Source organism: Musca domestica, unplaced genomic scaffold (assembly GCF_030504385.1).
Source record: "Musca domestica strain aabys unplaced genomic scaffold, Musca_domestica.polishedcontigs.V.1.1 2, whole genome shotgun sequence".
In the NCBI taxonomy this organism is placed as follows: domain Eukaryota; kingdom Metazoa; phylum Arthropoda; class Insecta; order Diptera; family Muscidae; genus Musca; species Musca domestica.
Genome location: NW_026712249.1, coordinates 2,356,408 through 2,383,334, shown reverse-complemented (window position 1 = coordinate 2,383,334; position 26,927 = coordinate 2,356,408). Strand labels below are relative to the sequence as shown.

The 26,927-nt window shown below is 35.0% G+C and overlaps 1 protein-coding gene across 1 annotated transcript in view; it reads left to right on the top strand.

The window, feature by feature from the left end:
* LOC101891938 (disintegrin and metalloproteinase domain-containing protein unc-71) overlaps positions 1-26,927 on the top strand; it is a gene marked incomplete in the record, with an annotated part of 263,600 nt that overhangs the window by 197,462 nt on the left and 39,211 nt on the right. Inside the window, 3 exon segments of the mRNA XM_059121629.1 lie at positions 4,594-4,763; positions 19,798-19,967; positions 20,150-20,313. Of these exon segments, the coding sequence (XP_058977612.1) occupies positions 4,594-4,763; positions 19,798-19,967; positions 20,150-20,313 (504 nt within the window).

The window sequence follows — 26,927 nt, the reverse complement described above, 5'->3', positions numbered from 1 at the left end:
CTGGAACGACTTGGGAAACCCTTTTTTAAAATCTAAGAACCGGTAAAAATTTATTATTGGAGATTCATGATTTTTTCAAATAATGTACATCTTTTTTGACCCCATGGAAGTAGTGGATCGATATAGGTTATTTTAAATCTGAGTCCAATGTTAGCAAGAAAATATTTGAATACATGAAAATTATATTAGTGTACGACTTTTTCCAACTTCATTTACGTGTCGTTAAAATATAACAAGTTTAGATGCAATGCAATGCAAAAAAAAAAAAAGAATGCAAAAATTATATAAATGAGGCACATTTTTGGGTATCAAACGAAATAACAATGATATGTGAAATTTATGAAAATCTCATAGACATTTGTCAAAGACATAGAAGTGTAAAGATAGGACAAGACAGAGTAAAATATGGCAACCCTGTGAAAAATGCCTCTGTTGTTATGATATCGTAACAACATAGTTACCAATGTTAAGCAATTTAAACCGCTAAGACAGTATGCAATTATTTGGAAGGTATATGGAATAGAACTTTGAAACCAATATTTTGGATTATTCAAATTTTTATTTGTCATTCTTTCCTATAATTGTGTTTTTTATATTAACTTGTCTCTGTCATGAGCTGTTATTCAAGGTAGTATAGCCACAAACCTTTTGCTCAGAATGCATTTTGTCTAGTCTTTACCATTTTATGTCTTTGCATTTGTTGTCTATCTAAATAAATCCAATTCCAATTATCCATTTTATTTTCGAAATTGATGAACAAGGAGGTGGTCAAATAAATATTAAGATCAATCAACTATCCAAAGAGAAGAAACCGATCAACCGAAAAGGGTTCATAAGCTCTCTTTCTAAGAAATGATTCACAAAACCAAAAACTTAATTTTTGAAAATGAAAATCCAATATTGTTTCTCAATTCTTAGCAACCAGTTCTAATGTACTTGTACAAACTTTTTACCATTGAATTCTTATCAATTAATACATATATAATAAAGTATCTACTACCACATCAACAGATGAAACCAATACTTTAGTCAGCAGCATGACAATGTTATGCAACCAAAATGTATTCCATTTGACCACAATCAAACGGAATAATAACTAAAATGCAATCCTTCTGACACAACAATGGATCAGGACTCTGTGAATCTTTGGTTACATTTCTATTTCCAAAGTATTCGAAATTGAGATTTAAGGTACAATGTTTGAACACAGGCGAGCGGTAACGAAGAGAGAACAGTGGGCGAGCGATGCAGGGCACATTGTATCAATGAACTTTGAAAATAATTGAAATTGTTTTGTCTAAAAGCCCACAAGTGCATTTAATAGAGAAGTAAACAATACAACAACAACAAATACACCAACAATGATGACGACGACACACTTTGCAAAAAATATGTGTCAAGTGAGTTGAAATGCACAGGATATGTCTTCCAACTGGAAAACAATAACACAAAAACGTTCGACTCTGCCATCTCTGCTTTGTTCACTTCATCTTTTATGGGTTTGGACCGACAATGGCACTCTGCCACACAGTTTGCCACTGGAGTAAATCACACAAAAACCAAATCTTTATGAATCTGTAAAAGAAGACGAAGAAGAACAAGAAAACAGAAGATTTGTTCTGAAAAAGAAACCAACGGTGGAACCTGTTAGCAGAAGACACAGAAGAAATTAATTTGTGCTTGGTATTGGTGTCTACAAATATTTAATGGTGACCTTTTTCTCATAAAAGCGATTATGGCCGGATCCTCACTAAATTGAAAATGGAGGTGGGGTTAGGGCCAGAATAGAAGTCCATTGTTTTTGGAGATGATCGCGAAATACTTAGGGGTTAAAATGGACAAAAACAGAAACATATCCTGATTTTGCACTTCCGAACACTACAGTGATGCTAATAGCCAACATATGGGATATATAGTACAATATATATGCAAAGAAATAGATCTTCTGCTTACAAGAACCGCTGGACTAATTTTCACAAATCTCATAAATTCGGAAATATAAATAAAGAAATATAAAAATAAATATTTTTTCAATTGTTGTCTTGACTTACACTTTTGAATTACACATTTTTTAAGGTTTTTCTACACCCTGCAACACTATGTTTTAGGGTACAGGTCGAAATTATCATCCGATCCTCACGAAATTTTGCATAAGGATAGTTTTAGGGACAGAATTAAAGCCTATTGATTTTACAATCGCACTATAAGTCACAATTGAAAACCAATCGACACGGAATTCTGGTTGGGGTTAGGGTTTAGGACAGGGCAGATATCTGATATACCCTCAATGCACATTTGAAGTGAAATCGATTGAAAAATGTTGTCCTCGAAATAGATAAAATCGGAAGGTACCTTTAAATGGGCTCTAATCCAAAACATAGACCTACATTGAATATTTTCTGAAAAGAGATTTTCATTCCCCTATAAAAGCAAAAATGACAAATAAGGCGAAATTAGAGGAAATTAGCTTGAAAAATATTTCGGAAGCCCTTTGTGTATGGTAAAGGCTATTTAATAAACCCCAAAAAAGGTTGTTCTGGGAACCCAAACCCTGTTGATCCACTAACTGAATACTATCCTCTTGGAGTTTCCCAACCCCCAGATTGGCAATTGCACAATGTCATTACTCCTTATTGCGCACAGGTACCCCCACATAAAAGTACCTGCGATTTAAGAACCTTCAGAATAGGTTCCGAAGGATTTTCGGAGGACATGAATCCCTTTCTTACTAAGTGTTCAATTTGCACTACCATTTTATATAGTCCGTATGTAGCAGTGCCTCTTTACTGAGGATGTCACTGATTGCAGTTCCAATGACTTTCTTTTAAGTTCATACAGCTGTGTTGGCCATTTCTGTTTGCTGGAATGTCTTGGCATTTCCCATCTGAAGCACGATGTAATTGCTGAAAAGCTGGATGTCAGGAAGAATAAGCATTCAACATCGTATTTTGCACCAATCTCATTTTCCTCATTTTACATCCAGAATCCAAAACAAAAAAAAAAATGTATACTTTAAAATGGCATGTCAAATTGAAAAATTGTCATCGCGATATAAAAAATTACGAAAAATTAAAAAATATATATGTCACATAAATAGTTTATATCCACATTTTTTTATGTATTTTGACCCGATATTTTGGGATTTTAAACTTTTCTGTTCGGGGTCAAAATGAAAAAAAATCATGAAATATAAAACCTTACAATTGTACATTCCAAAATTCAAAACGAAAGTTTTCAAATTTCACATTTCTACTCCATTTTATTTTTTCATGTTATCCTGTTTTGCCAAGAGACAATTCTGAATTTGACTAAATTGTTACAATCAGACCAGCGGTATTTGAGTCATAACTTACACTAGAAAGTAGTAACTTACATTACACTCTCCTCTATTTGAATTAGAGTTTTAAATTGGAATTACTTATCCGAGTCTTTATATACGGTCCTCGTCAAACACTTGTAATGCCAAACACAAGTAAGATATGTGCCTATAAAAGTTTTCTTTAAATTCAATGTTTTCTTCTTTATTTTTCATTCTACAGACAATCTGAGTCTTTTCTCTACCTTCCCAGCTATTTCCGGGGGAGTCGCGTTTAACATCAAACATTTAAGGGCATGTGTGTGTGTGTACTATAAAATCATTGTTTTGCTTTTCCAACTACTGGTGGCTGACAGTATTCGGTTATTTATTGTTGAGCTCAATCATTTTGTTTGGTCTGGAGTCGAGAATGGAAACCATAAATAAATGAATGCAGCAGCCAACTAAACAAAACGCACACACACACACGCAAAAACAACTGTGGTCGGGCTCCGTCTTCTTCGTTTAAATGTTTCGTTGGAGCACTTTCCTTGCTAGCGTATTTACCTCCTTCGGAGATGATGATCATGGTAGCCATTCATTATGCCATTAGTTGAAGGAAGGAATACGAGCAGTCGAGTCGCTTAGCCTAAAATGCAATTTTATCTTTGGCCAAACACTCACTCCTCGAAGTCGATGTGAAACAACTCCATTACCACATCATAGCTATGTCTGGTCCTGGGCTGTCTATGTGCCACTTCCTCTGCACATTTCGACAAACCCAAGGTCCATTAAGCATTTTGCCAGCTCCATTGCTTGGACTTGGAATTTAACATTCGACTCGTGTTGAAGATTCATCTACAACTTGGCCTCTCTGATGGCGTTGTCGTTTTTTTTTTTATTTCGGTGGAGGGTCTTGCTACTTGGCCTGGCTAATAAATCATGTATGTTCGTGTCAAAACGCATCTTCGTATCCTTGCAAAAATACAGATTACCACACACACACTCACATCCACAAACATACGTCCACCATACAAACTAATACACTTAATCCATGAGGGTCTTATTTCGCATTAAAAGTATTTTTAATTGTTTAATTTATTATTGTCTTTCGTCGGCGAGAGGGCACTCTGTTTGTCCTGTTTCCCGCAAATTTTAATTGAAAGCTCTCAGTAACAGCAGTGTTTCTTTTCTGTCGGTTGGGCTTCGCCACTGCGATAGTGTTCGACGCTTTTAATTAAATGTTATCAGTCGTGTTCTAATCTCTCTCTCTCTCTTGTTTCGCTGTTCATTTTCAGTATTTCCGTACAATGAATACCCGTGTGGCTGTGGTTTACATTGAGACCTGGGGCAAAAATCAGGCTATCATTGACGGCAGCAAGGACATTACCAAGGCTATGTCAAATTTTAATGACTACACATCGAGAAATCTATTTCAAGTGGAACGTGATACAACACAGCTTCTAACGTAAGTATTATGCTATAAGTTACATAAATGGAGGTGGGGTATAATTGTTGGTGTTGACAAAAGTATTAAAGTCGAATGAGGTAACAAACTCGGTATTTTTATTTTATTTTATGTCCTTTGATATTAAATGTTGGATCTGCTGAAAGTGTATGTATGTACTAAAAAGCGAACAATTCTCCGAAAATACTTTTACATCAAAATAGGCTAATCGCTTAAAGAAATAATGATCAATAATTTCCAAAAATTGGAATCGTATATACCAAAATTGAAGTGGGGTTCAATCGATTGGATGAGTAGTTAAGGATATTAACTGGATTTTTTGTTTAATATTTACAAAATCCAAAGAGTTGGTTTAAAAAGGATATTGAAAAAGCGAAGTTGTCTGGTTTTCAGCCTCTAATGTAAATGTTCAATAACAAATTATATTTCTATAATCACTATATCCAACATAATATACAGGAAGTTTTCTATCGTCTGATGAATCAAAATATTTATGTACCCTCAACTCAACACTTTTGTAGATAGATCTTAAAATGCCGATGTTTATATCCCCCACTTTGGCAATTCTCAAAAACAATAAAATCCCTTAAAAATTCTTGTAAAATCTTAAAAATAGCGAATGAAGCTGTTATATTAGGGTCTATATGAAGACATGGACCTGCATAGGTAACATTTGTCATAAGCCATTACGAACTTCAAATACCAAATTTGAAACAATTCGAAAATGAAAAAATCGCTAAAAAAAAATTTCGGATATCGGGAGGTTCCATTATATGGAGGCTATACCAAAACGTGGACCTGCATTGCCCATTTTCAATACCAAAAGTCCTGCATTTGTTAGGAAACTAGAGTAATTTCCACAGACGGAAAATATTCTAGAGAATTCTATTTTAAAATGCAAATGTGAGTGAAATCGATTGAATACTGCAGTTAAAGTCTTCAAAATAACATAAAGAGGGAGTAACACCAAAACGTGAATCTACATACTCAATTTAGTTCTATAAAAGTTCGTATTTATTGCGGGTGTCATTGAGAAATCTGGTTTATATCATAAGAATACCGAATACCCCTTGATAAAAAACGACAAATGATAGACAAAGCAAAACTCAAAAATTAAAATTCAGGCGAGCCTGGCTGTGGGATTTGAACCGCGGAACTCGGTGTGCAGCCAAGTCGAAATTGCCGTCTCAACGTTCAGAGCCATTAACCTGTATTCGTAAAGGGGCACTAAAAAAGTGCTGTGAAAAAGATCTGTTAGTAGAACTTGAGTCGAACTTGGAGGGTTTCTGGTGTTTAATTCACATATGCTTAATCGCAAAAAGTTCTAAATAAATACTACTTACCAGAGAACGGCCCTTGTAAGCCATCATCCACACCAAATATGCCTGATGACCGCTTAACCAACGACGAAACGCGTCGCAAAGCGGTGAGTGTGTGAAAGTGTCTATCTTGCTTTTCTTTTCACTGAATATTTCAGATCATTAAGCTTGTCTCGAAAGAGAAATGAACACATAAATCATAAACACATGATATTCGCCTCAACAAGGCAAAACTCGAAAGATAGAAGTTTTTGCCAATACCAATAATCCTGACACATAGTAAACTATGCCAAATAGCAAAGCCCTACTTTAACTCTCATGAAATGCGAAACAATTTCCTATTGTCAGCTTCTTGGGATACCTCCGCCACAAAAAGGCAAGATTTTGCAGAATAATGACTCTCAAAAAATGTGATGTAATTCTGCAGCCCCTTCCGTCTTCCAGAAATGTATCGATTTACTCAAGTTTGTTCTGCATCAAGTGCCACACGGTTTTTAGATACAGGTTTACATATTCATTGAGACTAATTCCTGTACACTTTTTTACACAAAACCTGGAAAACTTGTTGTTATCAAATGTGAACGTACCTAGGTGTTGGATATAATGATTCTTATTGCATCAATATTTATAGAATTCCAGATATTATAATAGAAACATCATGGTAAAATTATGATGGATTTAATCTTTACTTAACTTTGAGAATTTATACCGATATTTACAATTAATGATTCCGAACAAATCAAAACGATTGAAAACAATAACTGATATCATTGTTTTTAAATCATCTGAGGTATTTCATTGAAGTATGATGATACTTTGTTGGCATAATTCCACCTACATCTCAACCGAACATACGTTCTTTGGCCTCATATCGGACTGCATGGCTCATACACACACACACACTTACTCACTCACCAAATCCAATCCCATTTGATTTTCTACTTTATAAATTTTAATTTTTTCCCTCCGAACTAGAACAATGCTACTCTTCCAGTCTTTTGGGTAAAAGGGATGGGTAGCGCAAAAGCTCTTGGCGAGTTCTACTTGATTTATGGGCAACTCGTAGCTCCACTTTTAGTTAACAACTTAATGCCTATAAATCCTGTCTGTTATTACGTTACTGGGAAGCAAATGCAAGTTCGCTCCATCCCTCCCTCTCTCTCGCTCTCTTTTGGCTAGGCGACTTTAAAGTAGGGGAGGCCAAGAGTAATGTAATGGCATGAAAACATCACACTTGGAAAACAACTGACACTGTGAACACATGGTGTATGAGTGTGCGTGTGTTTTTGTTTGCATGATGTGAGAACTGTTGGAGGATAACAAAACGTTTGGCTAAATTAAGCTGATGCTCTAACGGACTGACAAACTGACTGGCTGGTTGGTTGGCTGGTGGCTTGGTTTGCTAAGCTATAAACAGCAGAAAACTCGGCATATAAACATTCTGCTCATGATACCATCATTATGGGCTCTGCTCCCGTTGTCGTTGCTGCTGTTGTTGTTGTTATGTTTTTGGGATTTTCCTTTGTAGCACGGCTTATGTGTGCTGTTCGCTCTTTGTAAATATCCTCTGGACAAATTTGTAACACATGAAATATTTATTAATACCCACAAACTAATGGCGAATTTTAGAGGGCCATAACAGGCCATCGGGAATACTTAGTGTATGAAAATGCCAAAGATAAAAGCCATTGTTATTATCTTTTTGTTTTCTTGTCGCCTACACGAATATAGTTTAATATTTGAGTGTATATGTATGTGTATATGTTATCATTTTAAATATAACGAAGAACAATTGTAATACCCAGATACTAATTTGTACAACATATGTTTGTGTGTTGGTGAGAATAATCAAGATCGGTTAACACTTACAAGATGAGCCTCAGGTTCAACAATTCTTACATGCGCCTTACTATATGCTAGTAATCTCTTAAAAATAAATAAGAATGAAGTTCAAAAATATTCAAAATTTTACAAATCATTTGATTTGAGCAAGATTTTTTTAATGATTTTATTGTACAATTGTTGAATGAAAATATTAGTGAAATTAGAAAAAAAAATTAAGAACAGTCTGAAATATTGCTAAATTTCCATGTTCATTTTTTATTTTTTAATTTCACAGTTGTTAACAATTATAAAAGTAAAATTTATATTTGAAAGTCCGTCTGTCTGTTGAAATCGCGATAGTGTCTACATAATTTAATATGGAGGTGTAAAATTTGGCACAAACCAAATTTAAACCAGATCCAATCGTAGGTTGATTGGTATTGTGAATGGGCAATATTGGTCCACGTTCAAGTATACCCTCCATATAACGGTACCTCCCTATTTTCGGTATTTTGAAGGTTTCTGCCACAATTTCCAATTAAATTTGATGAAACTTGACAATTTGGGTTCTCGGCAGATCTGTTCTTTCCCTGCAGCAAATTCAGGATCACTAATTGGAATAGCCTTCTAAAAATACCGATTTTCGGTGCTTTGAAGGTTCCTCTAAAAATGCTCAACCAAATTAGATGAAACTATAGAAAAAAAGAGTAGGAGTTTACATTTGACATAAACACCCTCAAATATTCGTCGTAGACCCTATCAAGTATATACGTTTGCGATTAGTATACAAGACTAATATCCTGTTCACCAAACTTCATTTTCAACCATTTGCAAGTCAAATGACAGACAAATAGAATTTTTGGTTTTCGTACGTTCGAAAAAAGAAAATTAAATCAAATAGAAACTTGGTTTCTGTGGACAGGCTATAAAACAATATCCGTATGTCTGTTGAAATGAAGATACAGTCCTCACTATTCGAGGGACATCCATGAAATCTGGCACAATAGTTTGTATTGTGTCTGGAATCGTTGGTAATTAAAATATGTGTATGGGGCTATGTTTCCGTATAGCCCCCTTATATACCACCTTATATTGGGAGTGATTTTAGCCATATTTGTCCAAGGAATTGTTTCTAGTTTAGTATTTAGAATTTGTAATAGGTTCCACCTCCGCTGGCATAACATTATCTATATAGGTCCAAGTTTTCCCATAGTCCTCACATAACAATTCTTCCCGATATTCGGTATTTTGATATTTCGAGTTTGTGCTGGGCTCTACATGCACAGGCATAAAATGGCATATAGAGGTCTACGTTTCTATGTAGACTCCTACGTTTCTTCGAATATTCGAAATTTTCCAAACAATATTTTTTATTTATCGAAGTCATATCATGCAGAAATGTTATTTGGTTATTTGTTTCAAATCGATTCAGAGTTGGATATAGTTCCGAAATTGTGACTACTCTATATCCATTATACGTATTCAACGTATTCCATTAATTCCCATAATATATTTTTTTTCTTACGGGAGATCTGCTATATACGCATGGTGGTGTAGGGTATCATATACGTAGTCGGCCCCGCCTGACTTTTGTCCTTTCCTTACTTGTTTTTATTTGTCCTCTCTAGTGCCTAAAGGCAAATGAAACCTTAATTTGTTATTGATAGCCTTTTGTATCAGTTTCCGTATAAAAACTCTGACTTAAAATGCCTCCAATCAAATAGAAGAAAATCTTTCACCAACCAATGCTGATATTTGGCATTACAGCTATCCTTTTGAGTCGGATTTGAGAAATATTGTTACAAAACTATAACTACAGCCTATTGTTGAATCATTTTTGAAATATTCGCTTATATTTCTTCGATAGTATGATGTTAAAACGTTTGATTTCTCTCAGACGTATGACGTAGGGCCCATATAAATAGTTATGCTTAAACCATTGTAAAGTATTATAATATGTGTTTATCTCCCTTTGTAACCTCCCATTAAAACATCCGATTATCTGATTATTGGACCTCAATTTTCTCTACAATAAGACAACTCAAAGCATATACCGCATTTTGGAAAACAAACTATATTTTTTGGCCAATTGTTAAATATGTGCGCATAAAACATGACAGTATTCCATTTATCCCATTCGAAATAATTGCAGTTGTAAGACACCATTTAATGTGTGTCCATTCCCGCAGAGAGCAATCGGTTAATCCTAAACACTACACACCCCATTATTTGTCGAAACACAAAAATAATAAAAAAAAATATATGAGGCTGTAGTCTCTAATTGTCAAAATTACCCGAAAACAGGATAAACTACATATTTAACGAGCCAACAACAAACAACAGCTCTCGGTGATAAATAAGTATGTACAACAATATGTGTTATGTTATATGGACCATCATGCTGGTTGAATTCGGTTGTCGGTCAGCCAGGGGTCCCTTTGGCGTGGGGGAATAATAAAATCTTGTTTTTTGTTCACTGGAACAAGTAGTTATGCCATGTATTTCGTACGACGTCCGGGGTACGATCGTAATTTTATTTTTTATATTCACATTTTATGTTTCTTTCTCTCTCTCACACTCTCTTTGCCTTTCCTAATTGATACAAAACGTTAACAAAGTCTACTTTAAGTATTCAATTTTGCTGTGTGCGAGGCAACCTTTTAACAAGAGCTCTTCAGCAGCAATCCCCCCCATCAAAGCTTTCCCTTTCAGTGAACTTTGAATTGGCCATGATGGCATCAGGAGAGGGGAAGTGGAAGGGGGATTTATTCCTGTTATTTCGTTTTGAGTACGTAACTAATACCCCTACATACATACACCCACACCCACACACATTCAGTTTTGTTTATTTCCTTTCTTGGCATTTCCGTTATTGTTGTCGTTCCTTCTTTTTTTCCATGTTCTTTGACCTTCCTTATTGCCGTACGCTTTAAATAAGTTCTGTTTATTCGCACAACTGAATTTTCTTACAAAAATATTCAAAAGCCTTTTAAAAAGCTTTAAGTGAAAACAGGAAAAAAATGGCTAAACCCCATCAGCAAAGAAACTCCAAAAAAAGAGAGATCCTTCAGCTTGTAAACATTGAAACGCGAAATTGCTATAAGAGGCAAAACGAATTGTAGGCATAGTGGAAAAAATGCCAAAACCCAGTAAATTGAAGCCCACTTTAGAAACACACAAACACATCTAAACGAGCACACAACACACACACGCACACAAAGTGTTTCAAATTTATACATACGGCAAATGCCATTAAGTTAGCATTTTATTATTATTTCCGTTCATTTTTTTTTTTTTTTTTTCAAACTACATTTGTATTTTAGCAGAAAAAAATATATATGTATATATGAACAACCACACACACACATCAAAGAAAGCTGGCTGGGGTACGGCGTATATTCATAAATCTATGTTATGATATGTATTTGAAATTTTGATGTGTGTGAGTGTATGTGTGGGGGTTTTTTCTGGATAGAAATATACATGGGTATGCTAGCGGAAAATATGAGTTAGTAACAGAGAATCTCTTTGAAGTTGCTGTTCAAGCACAAATACGTATAATACATTCATAACTACCCCCACCCCTTTCGAGCACGGGCAACTTATTTTCTATCTGGATGTTTACACCCTACATCAGTTTGAGCGCAAAGTTGAACCACAATATTTTTGCCTAGTAGTTTTGAAAAATACATTGAACATACCATAAATACTTAAAGTAAATTGAAAGCTAGGGAAAACATCAGGTTCTCAGTTCAAGAGTCTATATTTTACTTAGCAAGGAAAAATGTTCCTTAGGTTCTATGGTTAATTTGGAATTAGTCCTTTGGTGTAAGACCTATATGTGTGGGTCCTCGCGATTGTAACGAGCAAATTTTGGGAACAGTTATTATTTTGGGATTACAACCAATATCAAATAAAGTCATATTTTCCCAAAAGTTTTACCCAAAGTCATATTTTCCCAAAAAAGACTGTCAATGACTCATCTTCGCTTATTATTCCTCCACGGTTTAAACGGAATCTCTGCTTGCAGTTTTTATACCTACAGCACAGGGTGGCCAGGGTATTATGTCTTCGTGCATTAGTTTATAACAGGCAAAAGGAAACGAGATAGACCCATACTTCCTTCTGATGATCTGCATAGAATCACATTCTGAGTCGATTTATGTATGTCCCTCATTCCGTCTGTCCATGTATTTTTGTAAACAAAATACAGGTCGCATTTATTGCCCGATCCAGATTTAATTTTGCACAAATCATATGTTTGACGAACCCTACTGAAATTGGAGATAATCGGTCAAAATTTCAATATAGACCCCATATATATCTTCGTCCGATTTGCTTTTTATTGTATGCCAAATGTGTAAATACTGCCATATTAGCCCTGAAAATTTTATGGAGATCGGTTCAGATTTAGATATAGCTGCCATATATATTTTATCGGATTTCAAGTTAATTGTGCACCAAATGGGTAATACAAGCCCGAATTGAAAAGGCACAAATGTCTCGGTAAATTCAGTAGAAATTGATATTCTTCTTATGTATTAGTCCCTCTGAACTTTAAATTATAAGTATGATAATATCTGGTATAATTTAATGATCATAAATTCCCAATAAAACTTTTATTTGTTATGTGAAGCTCTACTGTAAAGTGGTGTGTAGTATAATAAATTCGGCCCCGCCCAACTTTATGACTTTCTTTACCTTTTTTTTTTTGCAACAGTTGCCTATAGGGTGATAATAGTTTACTATACCCAAAATTTGTCTAGAACTATGGATTTACTGCAATGCATAAAATAACAAGCAATAGTAATATATGTACTTATCTCTTTTAGTGTTAGTATATGTGTGTGTTCAAATCTTAAAATACGGCTAATGATATGAAAATAATGTATATGTCTATCCACTTATACAGGCGCACACAAACAAACACCTTTAGCTACAGATTTTAAAAATAATGCAAAGTATTTGTTAGCATGAAATATGTAACAGTAATTATTTCCAGAGATGAAACTTGAATTTGTCTTGTAAGGCAGTAACAACAAATTTTACATCGAATCGTTATATATACCTTGTAATATTGTTTATAGAAAACATTTATTGTAGTTGTATAGGCACTTGGTATTATGGCATTACAACAATTAACATGTTTAAGTAGTAAATTGTAATCTTTTGCGTTAACAGACAATAAGATAAGGCAAGATTAAATGGATACAGGCCAAGGACTTTAGAGGCCATTCATATTAAATATATTTAATAAGAACGGAATTATTTAATAGTTAATTTCTGTTTATATGAAGCTTTAGAAATTATTTAAATTATCTTCAAATTTATGTACAATTGTTTAAATTGTCGGTGTGGGGGGGCGGGGGGTGTTGTTGTTTTTCTCTCATTGCCACTTGATGTTATTACTTATAAATTGAGATTAATCCCAGGATTCTTATAATTTGACATTATGATTGTAGAAAAAATTTATTTTGAAGAAGATCCATATTCAAATTGGAAAAAAAAAATTTTCAAAATTGTAACAAATGATTGCCTCGTCAACCTCCAAATTAAACTACTGAAGATAATTAAAATGGGTGCTTAGAAACATATTTTGATCTATAATCGTTAAATAAAATATATGGCTTACCACTGATATTGGGATTAATAACTGCATTTTTGGTGATAGAATTCTTAATTTTTATACCCTCAGCCATATGGCTAAAGAGGGTTTATATCATTGGATACGGCCAAAACGCGCCTAATCGAAAAATGTGAATAGGTTTTTTTGGACCAAATCCGTTTCAAGACATTTAAAGTCGATCTAGCAATGTCAGTTCGTACGTCTGTCTGGTGCGCACAATAACTCTCGAAGGGAGTATCCGAATTGAGTCAAAATTGATACATCGTAATATTATTATCAAAAATATATCGAGTTAGGAGATGGACAACATCGGTCCACTCTTTCTAGAACCTCCCCCACAAAAGGTCGAAATTTTCAAAGAAAATATGTTACTATACAGAAAGGGAAAGGATTGTCCGATTTTGCTCCAACTTTGCAAATTCTAATATTTGCATGAGTGCTAGATCAGGTTAGAAAAGTGACAATATCGGTCCCCCACAAAGGGTAAACATTTGGAATAGCATAACTCTTATAAATTGTGAAATATGAGTCCGATTGTCTTCAAATTGTGCACATCTCAATATTTCTATCAACACGAAACCAGGTGTGAAAATGGAATATGTCAGGCTACTCCTTCTGGTACCACAACAATTAAGGGTCAAACCTTTGAACACCCATGAAGCTCAAGTAAGGATTTTATAGATTGGACCATTTCTTTTGGAACTTACCCCCATAGGATTCACAAATTTGAATAAGCAAAACGATCATAAAATCCGAAATAAACACCCGGATCTCTTTATATTTTACACATACTATTATTTCTACTAATCTGCTGTGAAGAATGGATATATCGGTCCTCTCCTTGTGGTACCTCCCCCACAAAGGTTGGTCAACATTTTGAGTATCCATGTAGCTCATAAAACGCGAAATTAACATCCGATTCCATTCAGACTTTGCACTTCTCAATATTTCCATCGACACAAGATCTGTTGCAAAATTTTAGAGATTTAACCATTTCTTCTGTTAACTCCCCCACATAGGATTCTAGATTTTGAAAAAAAAAACTCTCAAAAAAACCGAAACAAGCATCCTACTCCTCAAATTTCTCATTTACAAACATGTTTTCTAAACAAGATCAGCTGTGAAGATGATATATATCTGCGAACCCCTTCTGGTATCTCACCCACAAAGGGTCAACATTTTCAAAACTTTTATCTACCATAACTTTTGAAGCAAGCCAGCGATTCTTTACAACTTGCTATACCCAAGTATTTCTCTCAACCAGACACCTGAGATGAATATGCAATTTATGATTTTGCGTAAAATTGGATATAAATATTCGATTTTCTTGTAATTTTGGCCATACCAATACTCAGCTCATGCACATGCTAACATTTTCTAAAAATTATTATCTATCTCATATAAAGTGATGGAAGTTACCAATATAGTCCAAAACTGGCACGTCGCAATATTTATATCATATTTATGGTTGTTTTTATAAAAACAACGTTTGTTTATGAGTGGAGAACGATGGTAATGTTTACCAGGGGGTAAGGCAGGGAATACCTAGGTTTCGGAAAGAGCCACCAATCCTCATCAGTTCCCTTGTTTCTTGTCTGGGATATTCTCCCCAGAAGTTATTTTAAAAAATAACTTCTATGACAAAAAACATTTTTTACCCAAGTGACGAGATCGTAAGCTCAATAGAAGAGGATCAAAAGAATTACATAAAACTAAAATTCTTTTGGAAAATCTTCTAAATCTTACAACCGCACTTATAAACATTTACATCTTTCTCCACTTGTTATGTTTTCGTTCAACCTGAACGAAGTAACATAACCATGTAAGTTTGTTTTGTCTGTTACAACAAAAACCCCTTCGTCGACCGTGCCTGTGTCTATTAATAGAACAGAGTTTGGCTTGCTTGTTTGGGATACCATAGTATTTTGTTTTGTTATTTAGAAGATTTTCCAAAAGAATTTTAGTTTTATGTAATTCTTTTGATCCTCTTCTATTGAGCTTACGATCTCGTCACTTGGGTAAAAAATGTTTTTTGTCATAGAAGTTATTTTTTAAAATAACTTCTGGGGAGAATATCCCAGACAAGAAACAAGGGAACTGATGAGGATTGGTGGCTCTTTCCGAAACCTAGGTATTCCCTGCCTTACCCCCTGGTAAACATTACCATCGTTCTCCACTCATAAACAAACGTTGTTTTTATAAAAACAACAATAATGGGATTTTGCCTGACGATTTTGCAACAACAAAATACTATGGTATCCCAAACAAGCAAGCCAAACTCTGTTCTATATCATATTTATTTAGGTCCAGTACGGAATGGACAATATTCGTCAAAAATTTTAATGATCATAACATAAGTAAGAATATATTTAAATGATCGAAAACTGGCTACATATGTCGGCAAAACCGACTGATACTTTTTAACTTTTTTGGTTTGTTTTCATTTATTTACAAAAGAAATGTCCTGCAGGTAGCCCGAAAAATTGTCGTTTTCTCCAATCCATTTGCCCAACGCCATAATTCAAATATATTTCGCTTTAATAGAAACCTTAATTAAGACCTAAGGAGCTCAGACAGTACAATCTTTTTTGCAGTTCCGACATAATCATCGTACAGATGATGTTATGTAATTAAATTAAAATTACTTCAGGTGTGCGATAAACCGAGATTATCATTCTAGGTAGTAGTGTCAGGATAACGACATCAGTTGAATGGGCTACCACTGCCTTTTCATAGAAGCCAACTTGTTTTCCTTTTTCATTCTAGGGAAAATTACATGAAAACGAATTTCAAAAGATAACTATTTGTTAGAAATGTGTATGTGTGTGTGTATGTTCGCATTGTAAAAGTCCATGTTATCATCCTTCTGTGATGTGTTCTAGTTTACATTAATGATGTATTACTAGTTTTATGGTCATTTTAGTTAATTAACGACTCAACTAAGACTCATTTAGACACAGACTTAGTCAGGTCCGAAGTAGACATAGACATTTACATGTAAACAATAGTGTAAACATATAAAAACTACTGCAAGAAAATAAATGTTTTTCCGAAGAGAAGTAAATTTGTAAATGTAATGAATCTACCTTAAAGACTCAACAATTTTAAATCTGGAAAAAACTTTTCTTTAATTTTTAGGATGAGAAACTATTCATATATTACGACCGAATTTTAAACATATAATGTTATATCTCGTCTAATGTAAAAAAATATTTCCTGGATAATCGCTAATGACAACCAATTTAAATTACGCTATTGACAATTATATTTCAACCTTGACACTTTTGGATACGGGTTTGAAAGTATCTTATAAGAAAAACTTGAAATTAACTGAACATTTTTAAATGCATAAAATTGTGCCTTTTCGTAATGCATATCTAAGTAGTATTACCTAAACTATATCGTAACAAATGTATGTAAGTCATAATTATACAGGGTTGCCCATATTCGACGGACCCATCTGGCAACGCCATGACTTTTGACAGAGATGTCACATCGCTTAATGACATACCTCGTTTGAAGCGTCAGTCCAAGCAGATTTTTACCATGAACCAATACACGCCACGCAAGCGCTCTGAAATAGTTGAAATTTACATTCAACAGAAGAAGCCAATTGTGAAAACTTTGAAACAAAATTATCATGTCCGATGAAGCCCATTTCACATTGAATGGGACCGTAAATAAGCAAAATTGCCGTTTTTTTTTTTGTCGTCATGACGAAAAAGTCACTGTTTGGTGCGGAGTTAAAGTGGTGATTTGGACTGCCCACCGCGTTCGCCCGATTTGACTCCGCCTGACTTCTTTTTGTGGGGATATTTGAAGTCAAAGGTTTACAATTAAAGGTTTACAAGCCGATTACGGTTTAAAGGTTTAACAAGCCAAGGACCGTAGAAGAGCTCAAGGACAACATTCGTGAAGAAATAGCCGCAATTCCGGCCGAAATGTTGGCAAAAACGATGGAAAATGCAGCAAAAAGGGCACAATACGTCATAAACGCCAGAGGCGGCCATTTGAGAGATATCATATTCAAAAATTGATGTAAAAAAATCTACTTGGAACAAATTAAATGATTAACATTGCCAACCGCCAAATTTTTATTTTTTTTTTCTTTGATTAAAAAAAACATGGGTCCGTCGAATATGGGCAACCTTGTATATGGGGACTATGTCCAAATCTGAACCGATTTTTATGACAATCCCACCAGCTGGTCGGAATCTCACCATATTCATTTCCAGCTAAATTGACTATAATGTCCGATTGCCTTGCCAATAGTTAAACTACTGACCCAGCTGTCAATATTATTGAAAATAGAGCCAGCCGCAATGAAGTTGGGAGGTAATAGTAATAGTTTGTTAGTCGGAAACCTGTCGGCATGGAAAACAAATAATGGAAGGTATTACAACATTCAAGAATGCCCTATTACGTTGGAAAAGGAACTTCAAAAATTTCAAAATATTCTGAACGATATCACTTAAAGTAAAACTGTTATACAGGGGCTATACGAAGACGTCGACATACATAAGTAATGTTTGTCATAGCTTGTAGTAGCCATCTTCAAATACGAAATTTTGAAACAATTCCTGTGAATAATTTCGTTAAAATCATAAAAAGTACCGAATGTCGAAAGAAACCGTTATATGGGGGCTATAGAAAGACGTGGACCGCCATGGTCCATTTATGAACTTAACCTGCCTACTGGCAAAATATTTATGACTGTAAAATTTAGGCTTTCTATCTCAATTCGTCTGAAAGTTAATATATTCTTCATTGAATATGGAGGGTATAATAAAAATATCATTATTATCGGGATTAATAGCTTCTGAGCGCTAATTCAGCATTTTTGAGAAGACTGTTACAAAGATGTTTCCTTGGACTTAGAAGAGAAAGAAATCAATGTTCAAAGGGTGATTTTTTAAAAACAAACGTTTTTTTAAGAAAGAACTGTCCATATAATTGAGCGTTTGAATACTTATTCATGCAAATGTTGACCGCGGCTGCACCTCATATGGTCCATCTGCTTAGTCCAATTTCAACATACTAATTTCTTTCAATACTTCCATTAAAGCGGACTCATCTGTATAGACATGAGCTTTAACATAGTCTCGAATGTGAAATAAAATGTCTCTCTCGCCCCTCAAAATGCATACAAATGAAATTCCATAAAATGGCGTACAATTATAAATTCCACAAAGCATTACAATGCCATTTAAATATGACAATTATAAAAATATATGATTGGATTTATAATGACAGGCAGTTGTGAATAGTTTTACATTATTCCGATTAAAAATGTAATTAAATTTTTACATAATTTTCTGCATTCGATTCGATCATAAAATTGGATTGAAATTTTATGACCCGAAAAATTAATCCAATTATGAATCAATTTTTACCTTTTTCCAACATTAATTGCTAGGTAGTCAGGCAGTCAGTCAGTCAGCGTGTCAGGCATCCAGCCAACACACATTTGTGACTAAAACTATAGCAGACCAGGCAGGTTTTTGTGTTCACTTCTCTCACATGCACTCCCCCACATTTTATGTATTTCAAATTAATTAAATCAATGCCTACCATGTCGCTGCTAATGTAATGAAATTAACAATATTACATTGACACATGACCTAACTAATGGCCAGCTATTGTTAGACGAAGATTGGAACGTTTTAGCCAAAATTGGATATCATTGTTTTTACAATTTTATATTTGGCAGCTTGGTTTCCGTATTTCTGACATATTTCTTATCGACTATATCTGTAGAACATGCTACAAACTGAGGTTCACTTCAATTGATTTTATCGAAATAGGATACTTTGTTGGTTTTAAGTTGATTGGCTAGTGAACAGGTTTCGAAGTAGAATTACCAAAGAAATTACTGTGGCACCACTGAAAATAATGACTTGACCATAATAATGACCATTTATACTCAATCAACCATGGGTGCGTATAAGTAATGTGTTCCATTACTTATACGTACGACTGGGTGCCACTCAACATCGTATGGACGGAGGATAAACAAAACAAAAAGAAAACATTTTACGCCGGATAAAGAGCACATAATTATCTTTTGATTTGCCACAATTAATCAATGGCTTTGCACAAATGAATTCCTTACACTTGGACTCCCAATCGCTTTGCAATTAATCCCCCGAGAATTCATTTCGCTTTTAAGTTAATCAAAAAAAAGGACGAGAAATATTCCAAGTCAATCAGCCAGATTAATAATGAGACTACTTATTTATGTTGCTTCGTTTTTCTCTCATTCTAGCGGCGAGACATTTGCCGGAGGTGAGGCGGGCATGGCAGTGCCGGACACCGTGTGTACGCCACGTGCTGTGGGCATCAGCGTTGACATCAATGTCTACGAACCACATTTATTGGCCGGCACCATGGCCCACATGATTGGCCACAATATTGGCATGGGCCACGACGATGGACGTAAGTATCGATGACTGCTGGCTGTCGTTCACTTCACTTCACTGAGCTGCACTGCACTGCACTGCACTGCTCTGATGCTGTGCTTTGATGTGGGCAGTGATGACAGCACCTCCTGAAACCAGTCGATAACTATTTCATAAATTTTAATTCTCATTTCCATTTTTCATTCCTCGCTGTTGTAGGAGAGGAATGTTTTTGCCGCGATTGGCACGGTTGCATAATGGCTCAATCGATTGTCGGCCAAGAGAATGTCCAGCCTTACAAATTCTCAGAGTGCAGTAAAAAGGATTACATCGATTCGCTGCGTACGGGGAACGGCCTGTGTTTGCTGAACAAACCCAACGAGGTAAGTTGAATGGACAAAACAAAACAAAACGAAACAAGAAAATCAGAATCCACTCAACCACATGAACACCATATAAATCAATGCCCAGCAAACAAATCCCCGTCTATGACAGGCCATCATCGCAATCATCAAAGAATTCCAAAAGGTCAACGTTGTTTGTTCTACGAAATGCCAAATGCATTGTCACGGTGCCAGAAAACGAAACACGACGACAAAATAGGCTAAATAAAACAAAACGTTCGTTTATTGCATTATTTATGTATGTACGTTCGATGAAATCGGTTATATTGCTATGTTGTTGTTGTTGTTGTTGCTGTTGTTATTTGCGAAACTTACTTGTTTGTTTTGCTTTTAGAGAGCTGTTGGCATTGTCTCCTCTATTGAAAAATGAAAGTTTAACGATGTCACTCTACAGAATAAGCAATGCGTACAAAACGATTATCATGGGATATGCAACGGTTCTCAGATAATACCATAGAAAGTTGGACAATGCATTCTTCTCTTGAAAGGAGTGAGAGATAAAATAAAAAATAATTTCCATTTAGAATAATAGGCGCAAAGTTCAATATTTACAAAAGATTACGATGACGGTAGTGATGCTTCCGAAGCTAAAAATGTGAATCATTGATCGTTTCCCGAGAAAAAAGTAAATACGCTCGGATTTAACATAATCATTAAAAAATATTTAAATGGTAGAGCATAATTAAAAATTTGGAAATATTTCTCTACATATAAAAAAGCAACGGTCTGTCTGGACATTTGGAGTCTATTTGGCAATCTATCCATTCTTCTGGCTTGTTAGTGCATATGAAAAAACTTGAGAGATATATGTGAATTATGATTCTAGTATATCCTTAAAATAACATCTGGTGACTTCCTGCAAAAATGTCAATATTTTGGTAATAATCACAATATTATATTAATCAGTTCCTTCTAATACCTCACCCACAAATCGTTAAAAAACGAAAATCAGAAACCTTATTAAATAAAAAAATATTGCCAATTTTCCTTAAAACATCCCACACCCAAACATGTATTGAATTAAGATCTTGGCCGACGATAAAATGTTTTGGTCTACTTTTTATAGTACCTGCCCTGCAAAAACAGTCAAAATTGGATCAATATAATTTATTTCGAACAGAGTATTTGATTTTTTCCAAACTGCGCACAATGACTGGATTCTTGTTCTGAGAATTTTTTCAATGAACGTAATTATCTTTATCAAATTATTATTTGAAATATTTTAGTTTACAAAATCTGTTCTTATAGAACAAGAAACAATGTTAAAAATGTAGAACAATCACAGCTCGTGTTCGCTGCGAATAAGACCGAACTCTTCCCAAATCTTGATACGTGCTACTATTTTTATTTAATCAAGTGTTCAAGAATCGCCATTGGATATACTCTCCCACAGTAAGAGCTCTACGATTAAGTTCAAACTATTTTCCATCAATATTTTATCAAACTTTCGTCATATAATTAAATTAACAATATAGGCTCACAGAAACGTACATAAATGCATATCGAAAAAAATTCGAGCGTTTTCATGTAAAATAGAAAATGCTAAAATTTTTGCAATTGACCCCTAATGCCGTAAACATCGGAATGTCTGTCAAGTAGCTCTTTTGCGGTGTAAGTTCTTACAATTTTTGGAATCTCAATGGCATTATCCCGGGCTCATTTTTTATATTTCCGAATGGAATATTGCAATATTTTCAACTCATGAGCCATTTTTTACCCACTGCGACGCGGGTTTCGATCAAGTCACTTCTTTACCTTTCGAACCATTTAATCTAATGTTGCTGTTTTCTTCCGTCCACTTCCTAGACGTCAAGCTACGCTACCAGTATCACGAAAACGAGCGTAAAAAATGTTTTTTTATGCTTGTAAACAATATAATGAGCTGTCACTGGAATAATTTACACAGCTTTCGGACGAGTGGCTTAGAAATGACAGCAGTCTGAAGCTCGTAGCAGTTATTGCATCTCACCATGTAGTTCCATTTTTATACGGGTAATGCAAAGACTATGTGGCTTTCATTGCTAGTAATATTAAAAGTGGCATATACGTCAACCATTTTTTTGCTGGATTTGTATGAAACCTAAGTCAGGTGACAGTAGTGACAACTTGTCCACACTTATTGGTCCATGACAACAGAGGGTGCAAACCTGTTCAATATTTATGTGCCAGAGGAATATGGGCTTCGAGTTGGTCCAAACTATGAACGTCGTTGAATTTTCGTCAAACATACATGAATTCTTTGAATAAATCTTTATAGATAAACTCAGACTCATAAATTTATCCAGAACATTTTATTAAAAAATGAATTAAAATCCTATTTTGTTTTTATTTTCTCTAAATTTTTACATCATGCTCTTCAAATTAGAGAGTCTCCTTGGTGCAGTATCTGCAATGTTAGAGTAAGCTTACAACATTCATTGAGTATTTCCAATTTGGAAATCATTTATATGAGTTATGTTGTTGTACGATCGGTCTTTTGGTCTTTTGGAAATGATAATAAAATAAGAGTTTACATATGTTTGACCCAAGCATAACATTTGCTATAGTCAGTGAATCATTGATCTTTTTCATCTTTAGCAAAGTATATTTCAAATTCTAAGTTGTAGCTTATAAAAAGGTAAGAAAAGTTTGCTTTCCAGGCGATCTAGTTTGTATGACCAAATAATTGAAATTCTTAAGACTTCGTCTTCGAATTCACGTAACAATTTTCCGGGGCATTCCTAATTTTTCTACTTAGTGACAATATTATTGAAAAATGTTTTTTTTAAACACTCCGATTATTGTCATATATGCGACAGTTTCTAAGGATATATTTCCAAATAAGGTTAAACGATTGAAAGCGATAAAAATGCGCTTTTTCCTTTTGGAATTTCAAAACGCATTATAAAGCCATGTTCAATTAGCAGCGCACAGCAGGACCAGCATGACCATAATTTATCGCCATTTTATTGCGATTCCTTATTGTTTTCAGTTGCTGCTTTTTTTTGGCAATGGGTCATTTTGGTTAGTGCGTCACTTCTGCGGCCCAGCCGCTTTGTGTCGGATGATTAAAATCCGAGCGCGTTTCTGTCATAAATATTGCAAACAAATAGAATAGCCTTTCAGTCTTTTGTTTTTGTTGTAAGTGTGAGTGCCACTGTGTTGTCGTTGTTGTTGTTGTTGCTGCTGCTGTTGTCTTTCTTTTTCTCTCTCTTTCTATGTGAGTGTTGCAATAATGTTATTGTTTTCACTTTTGTTATTTGTTTAATACTTTAGCAAAAATGAACGAAACAACAAAAAAAACACAGCAACAACAAAGAAAAGGACTTTCATAAATACAATGGCTGGGAATGGAACGCACACTAACACACACACACGCTCACACTGAGGCCCCAGTCAGATTCAGATTTAGTTTCAGCGCGTAAACAATGACCTCGATATCATGTTCACAAGTCTCGGAAGAAGAAGAAGAATGAGCGTATGTGTTTGTGTGCGTTTAATGTATAGTGGTGCGTTCGAATATGGATATGAGCTGGTATTGGTTTGTCAGTTGCTATATCTTCTAGCAAGCAAACGAACATATGAATCTGAATCTGAATCTTTTTGGATCCGAGACAATAAGTGCTTCAAGTAAAGCCTTGTGACTATTCACGTACTTTTATTCTTTTTTACCTCCACTTTGTCCTCCGTCCTCAACATCAGTGGATGAGTTGCTTGCTTTATCGTTGCTACTGTGCTGTTCTGTGTTGTTCTATTCTGTTTTGGTCGTCGTTGTTGTTGTTTGTGTTGTTGGTTTTGTTGCTGAAAGGTGTCGTTGGTGTTGCCTTCGAAACACCTGCGCGTGTCAGCTTGAGTGCACGTGTTTGTTGCAAAAGCCTGGCGCTGATGTTGTTGCTGCCATGCCACTACAACCAAATCGGGATGTTTGTCTTCATCGCCGATGTTCTACCCAGCGTTTTGGTCATTCATTGCAGAGGGGTACGAAGGGGGGATTTTGAAAGCATACGTAGGCGTCTGATTTAATTGTTGTCGGTACGTGTGTAACGCTTGGTTGCATGCTTGCTGCTGCTTCACATGTTGTTGTTGCTGTTGTTTTTGCTGCTGTTGTTATTGTGTTTAGCTGCTGCCACTTGAGTAATTCTTCATCAACTCTTGTGTTACTTAAAAAACAACACGCAACACACAAAAAACGCCAGCCTAAAGAACAGCCAACATATTCATCAGCTACAGCAACAACAACAACAACAACGACCACAAAGTCTTGAACATTGTCAGTGGTTTTTTGTATCCCCTTTTCTGACAGCCACCAAAGTGTGATGTACAACTTTTGGCTTTGGAAATTGGTACGGGGAAGTACACCCAGCACCAGTCTCTCCACAATCTGCCAGCTAGCCTGAGGCAATATTACAAGGCCTCTGACAGCCCTGAGCCAAAATCTGTATGCACAGCAAACAATATGCCTGGGGAATACTTCCCCCCATTAAAATCTGTGATACTTATGCACATTGTTCATACTACGACTACTACCACCACCACCACCACCATCAGCACTACCACTCGTCGTAGCCGTCATCATCATCATCAGTAGCAGCAGCATCCTAGAGCTCAGCAACGAGCATCTATTATATTTTTGTATGCACAACTAAAAACAAAAACTAAAAACTGCAACTGAAACGGAAAAAATAGCCTTCATGACAACTTGGGCAGGCCAAAAACGGCAGTTGCATTTTGCAGCTTCGACAGTTTAAACGTAGCAGAAAAACAGCAGCACAAGAAAAATCGCAGGCAAAACGATACGCAAATGCACAGAGTGTGAAATATTTTTGTAAGTGATTATATAATAATCAGAGGCAGAAACAGGCCAAGAGAAAAAAAAACAACAACAAGAACACAACTCAGAACGCCAACAAGAAAAACATAAAATAAATTATGGTGTTTTTAATCAGAGTAAAAGAATCGCAACAAAAAACGCTAACCCGAAAAAGAACAACAGACAAATAACTTTCAAGTACAGCAGCAACAACAACATAATTCTTATTTTGTGAGAACAATTCGCCAAAGCAACAAACCAAAAAAAAAAAAAACAAACCCAAAACAACACAAAAGTGATCACAAAAGTTCAGTGAATTAATTAAAAATAATTATTCAAAAATGTCAACATTCGATATGGAATTGGAATGCTCCGTAGAGAGCGATGTAAGTGTCATTCTAAAGGAGTCGCTTTAAATCTCCAACAACCTCTGCTCCTTCTATTTTTATCCAACGCTTTTTATCCGACGGTAAATCGGCAACCTAAACTTATAACAATCCTGGCTAAAAACGTATTCTTTCCCTCCACATTGAATATAGAAAAAAAGTAAATTAAACGATTCGAATTAAAAACGCAAGTAAGTCAAAGTTTATTTTTTTGTTTATTTTGAAAAAAAAATTCTAAATCCACCTTAGAATTCCATTGAGGTCCGTTCACAACGCCAATATCATAGAATGTTCACGTACAAAACACTCCCGGGTAAACCAAAAACATTTCTAATTAAATCAATAAACATGGGAAAATAACACATTCATGGATACACAGAGCGCAGTTAGTTGCGAATTCACTATTTATTGAAAAAATATTGTCTTCTATTTGAGCTATTTCCAAAATGGTTCCATTTGGGCTTTATTAACTGCCTATTATCAATGCTCTCTTACTTATCCGGTCGTAATCTGTGCAAACAAAAAAGAACAAACTTTGCTGTCAAAAAGATCTGCTAATAGAACTTGAGTCGAACTTGGAGAGTTTCTAGTGTTTAATTCGCAATAAGTTCGAAATATATACTACTTTCCCGAGAACGGCCCTTTCAAGCCATCGTCCACACCAAATATGCCTGATGAGCCGCTTAACCAACAGCGAAACGCGTCGCATAGTGGTGATTGTGTGATAGCGTATATCTGGCTTTCCTTTTCACTGCAAATTTCAGATCATTAAGCTCGTCTGGAACGAGAAACAAAACACATAAATCATAAACATATGATCTTCGCCTTAACAAGGCAAAACTCAAAAACAAAAATTTTGGTTTTCTGAATATTACTAATCGTTCGTCTCCTCAAAAATCGTTGCGAAAATTAGAGATCAATCGTTGAGCACAAATAATTTCATCTTTCGATGTTCGAAAATATATATCTTTTAATACATTTGTAATGATAACAAAATGAGTTGTTTATGGTATAACATATGCTTTATTGGCAAAATAAATGACTAACTTTTGTTGCAGTTTATTAAGTTAAAGATATTTTATAAAAGGGCTTCTGAATCGACGGAAATAATTGCCTGTTACACGTAAAAGTATGTTCTATGATGGGAAATTAAGTTTTTAGGCAGGTCCCCTGGTCACCTTGTCCCCTATGGCTGAATATCGTATTTTTATTGTTTTTTAATTTTACATCTGTACAGGTTCCATGTTAAAACAGAATTTATTTGGCTCTATGAAGTTATTGTAAACCATACACCCAAATAAGTGTTGCCCTCCACGTTCGAGTTAAAAATACTTAAATCGAAAATTAGAAAACACATTCCAGCGTTTATCGTATACTAAATTACAAAAAAATTATGTCGATCCAAACGACTTCCATTT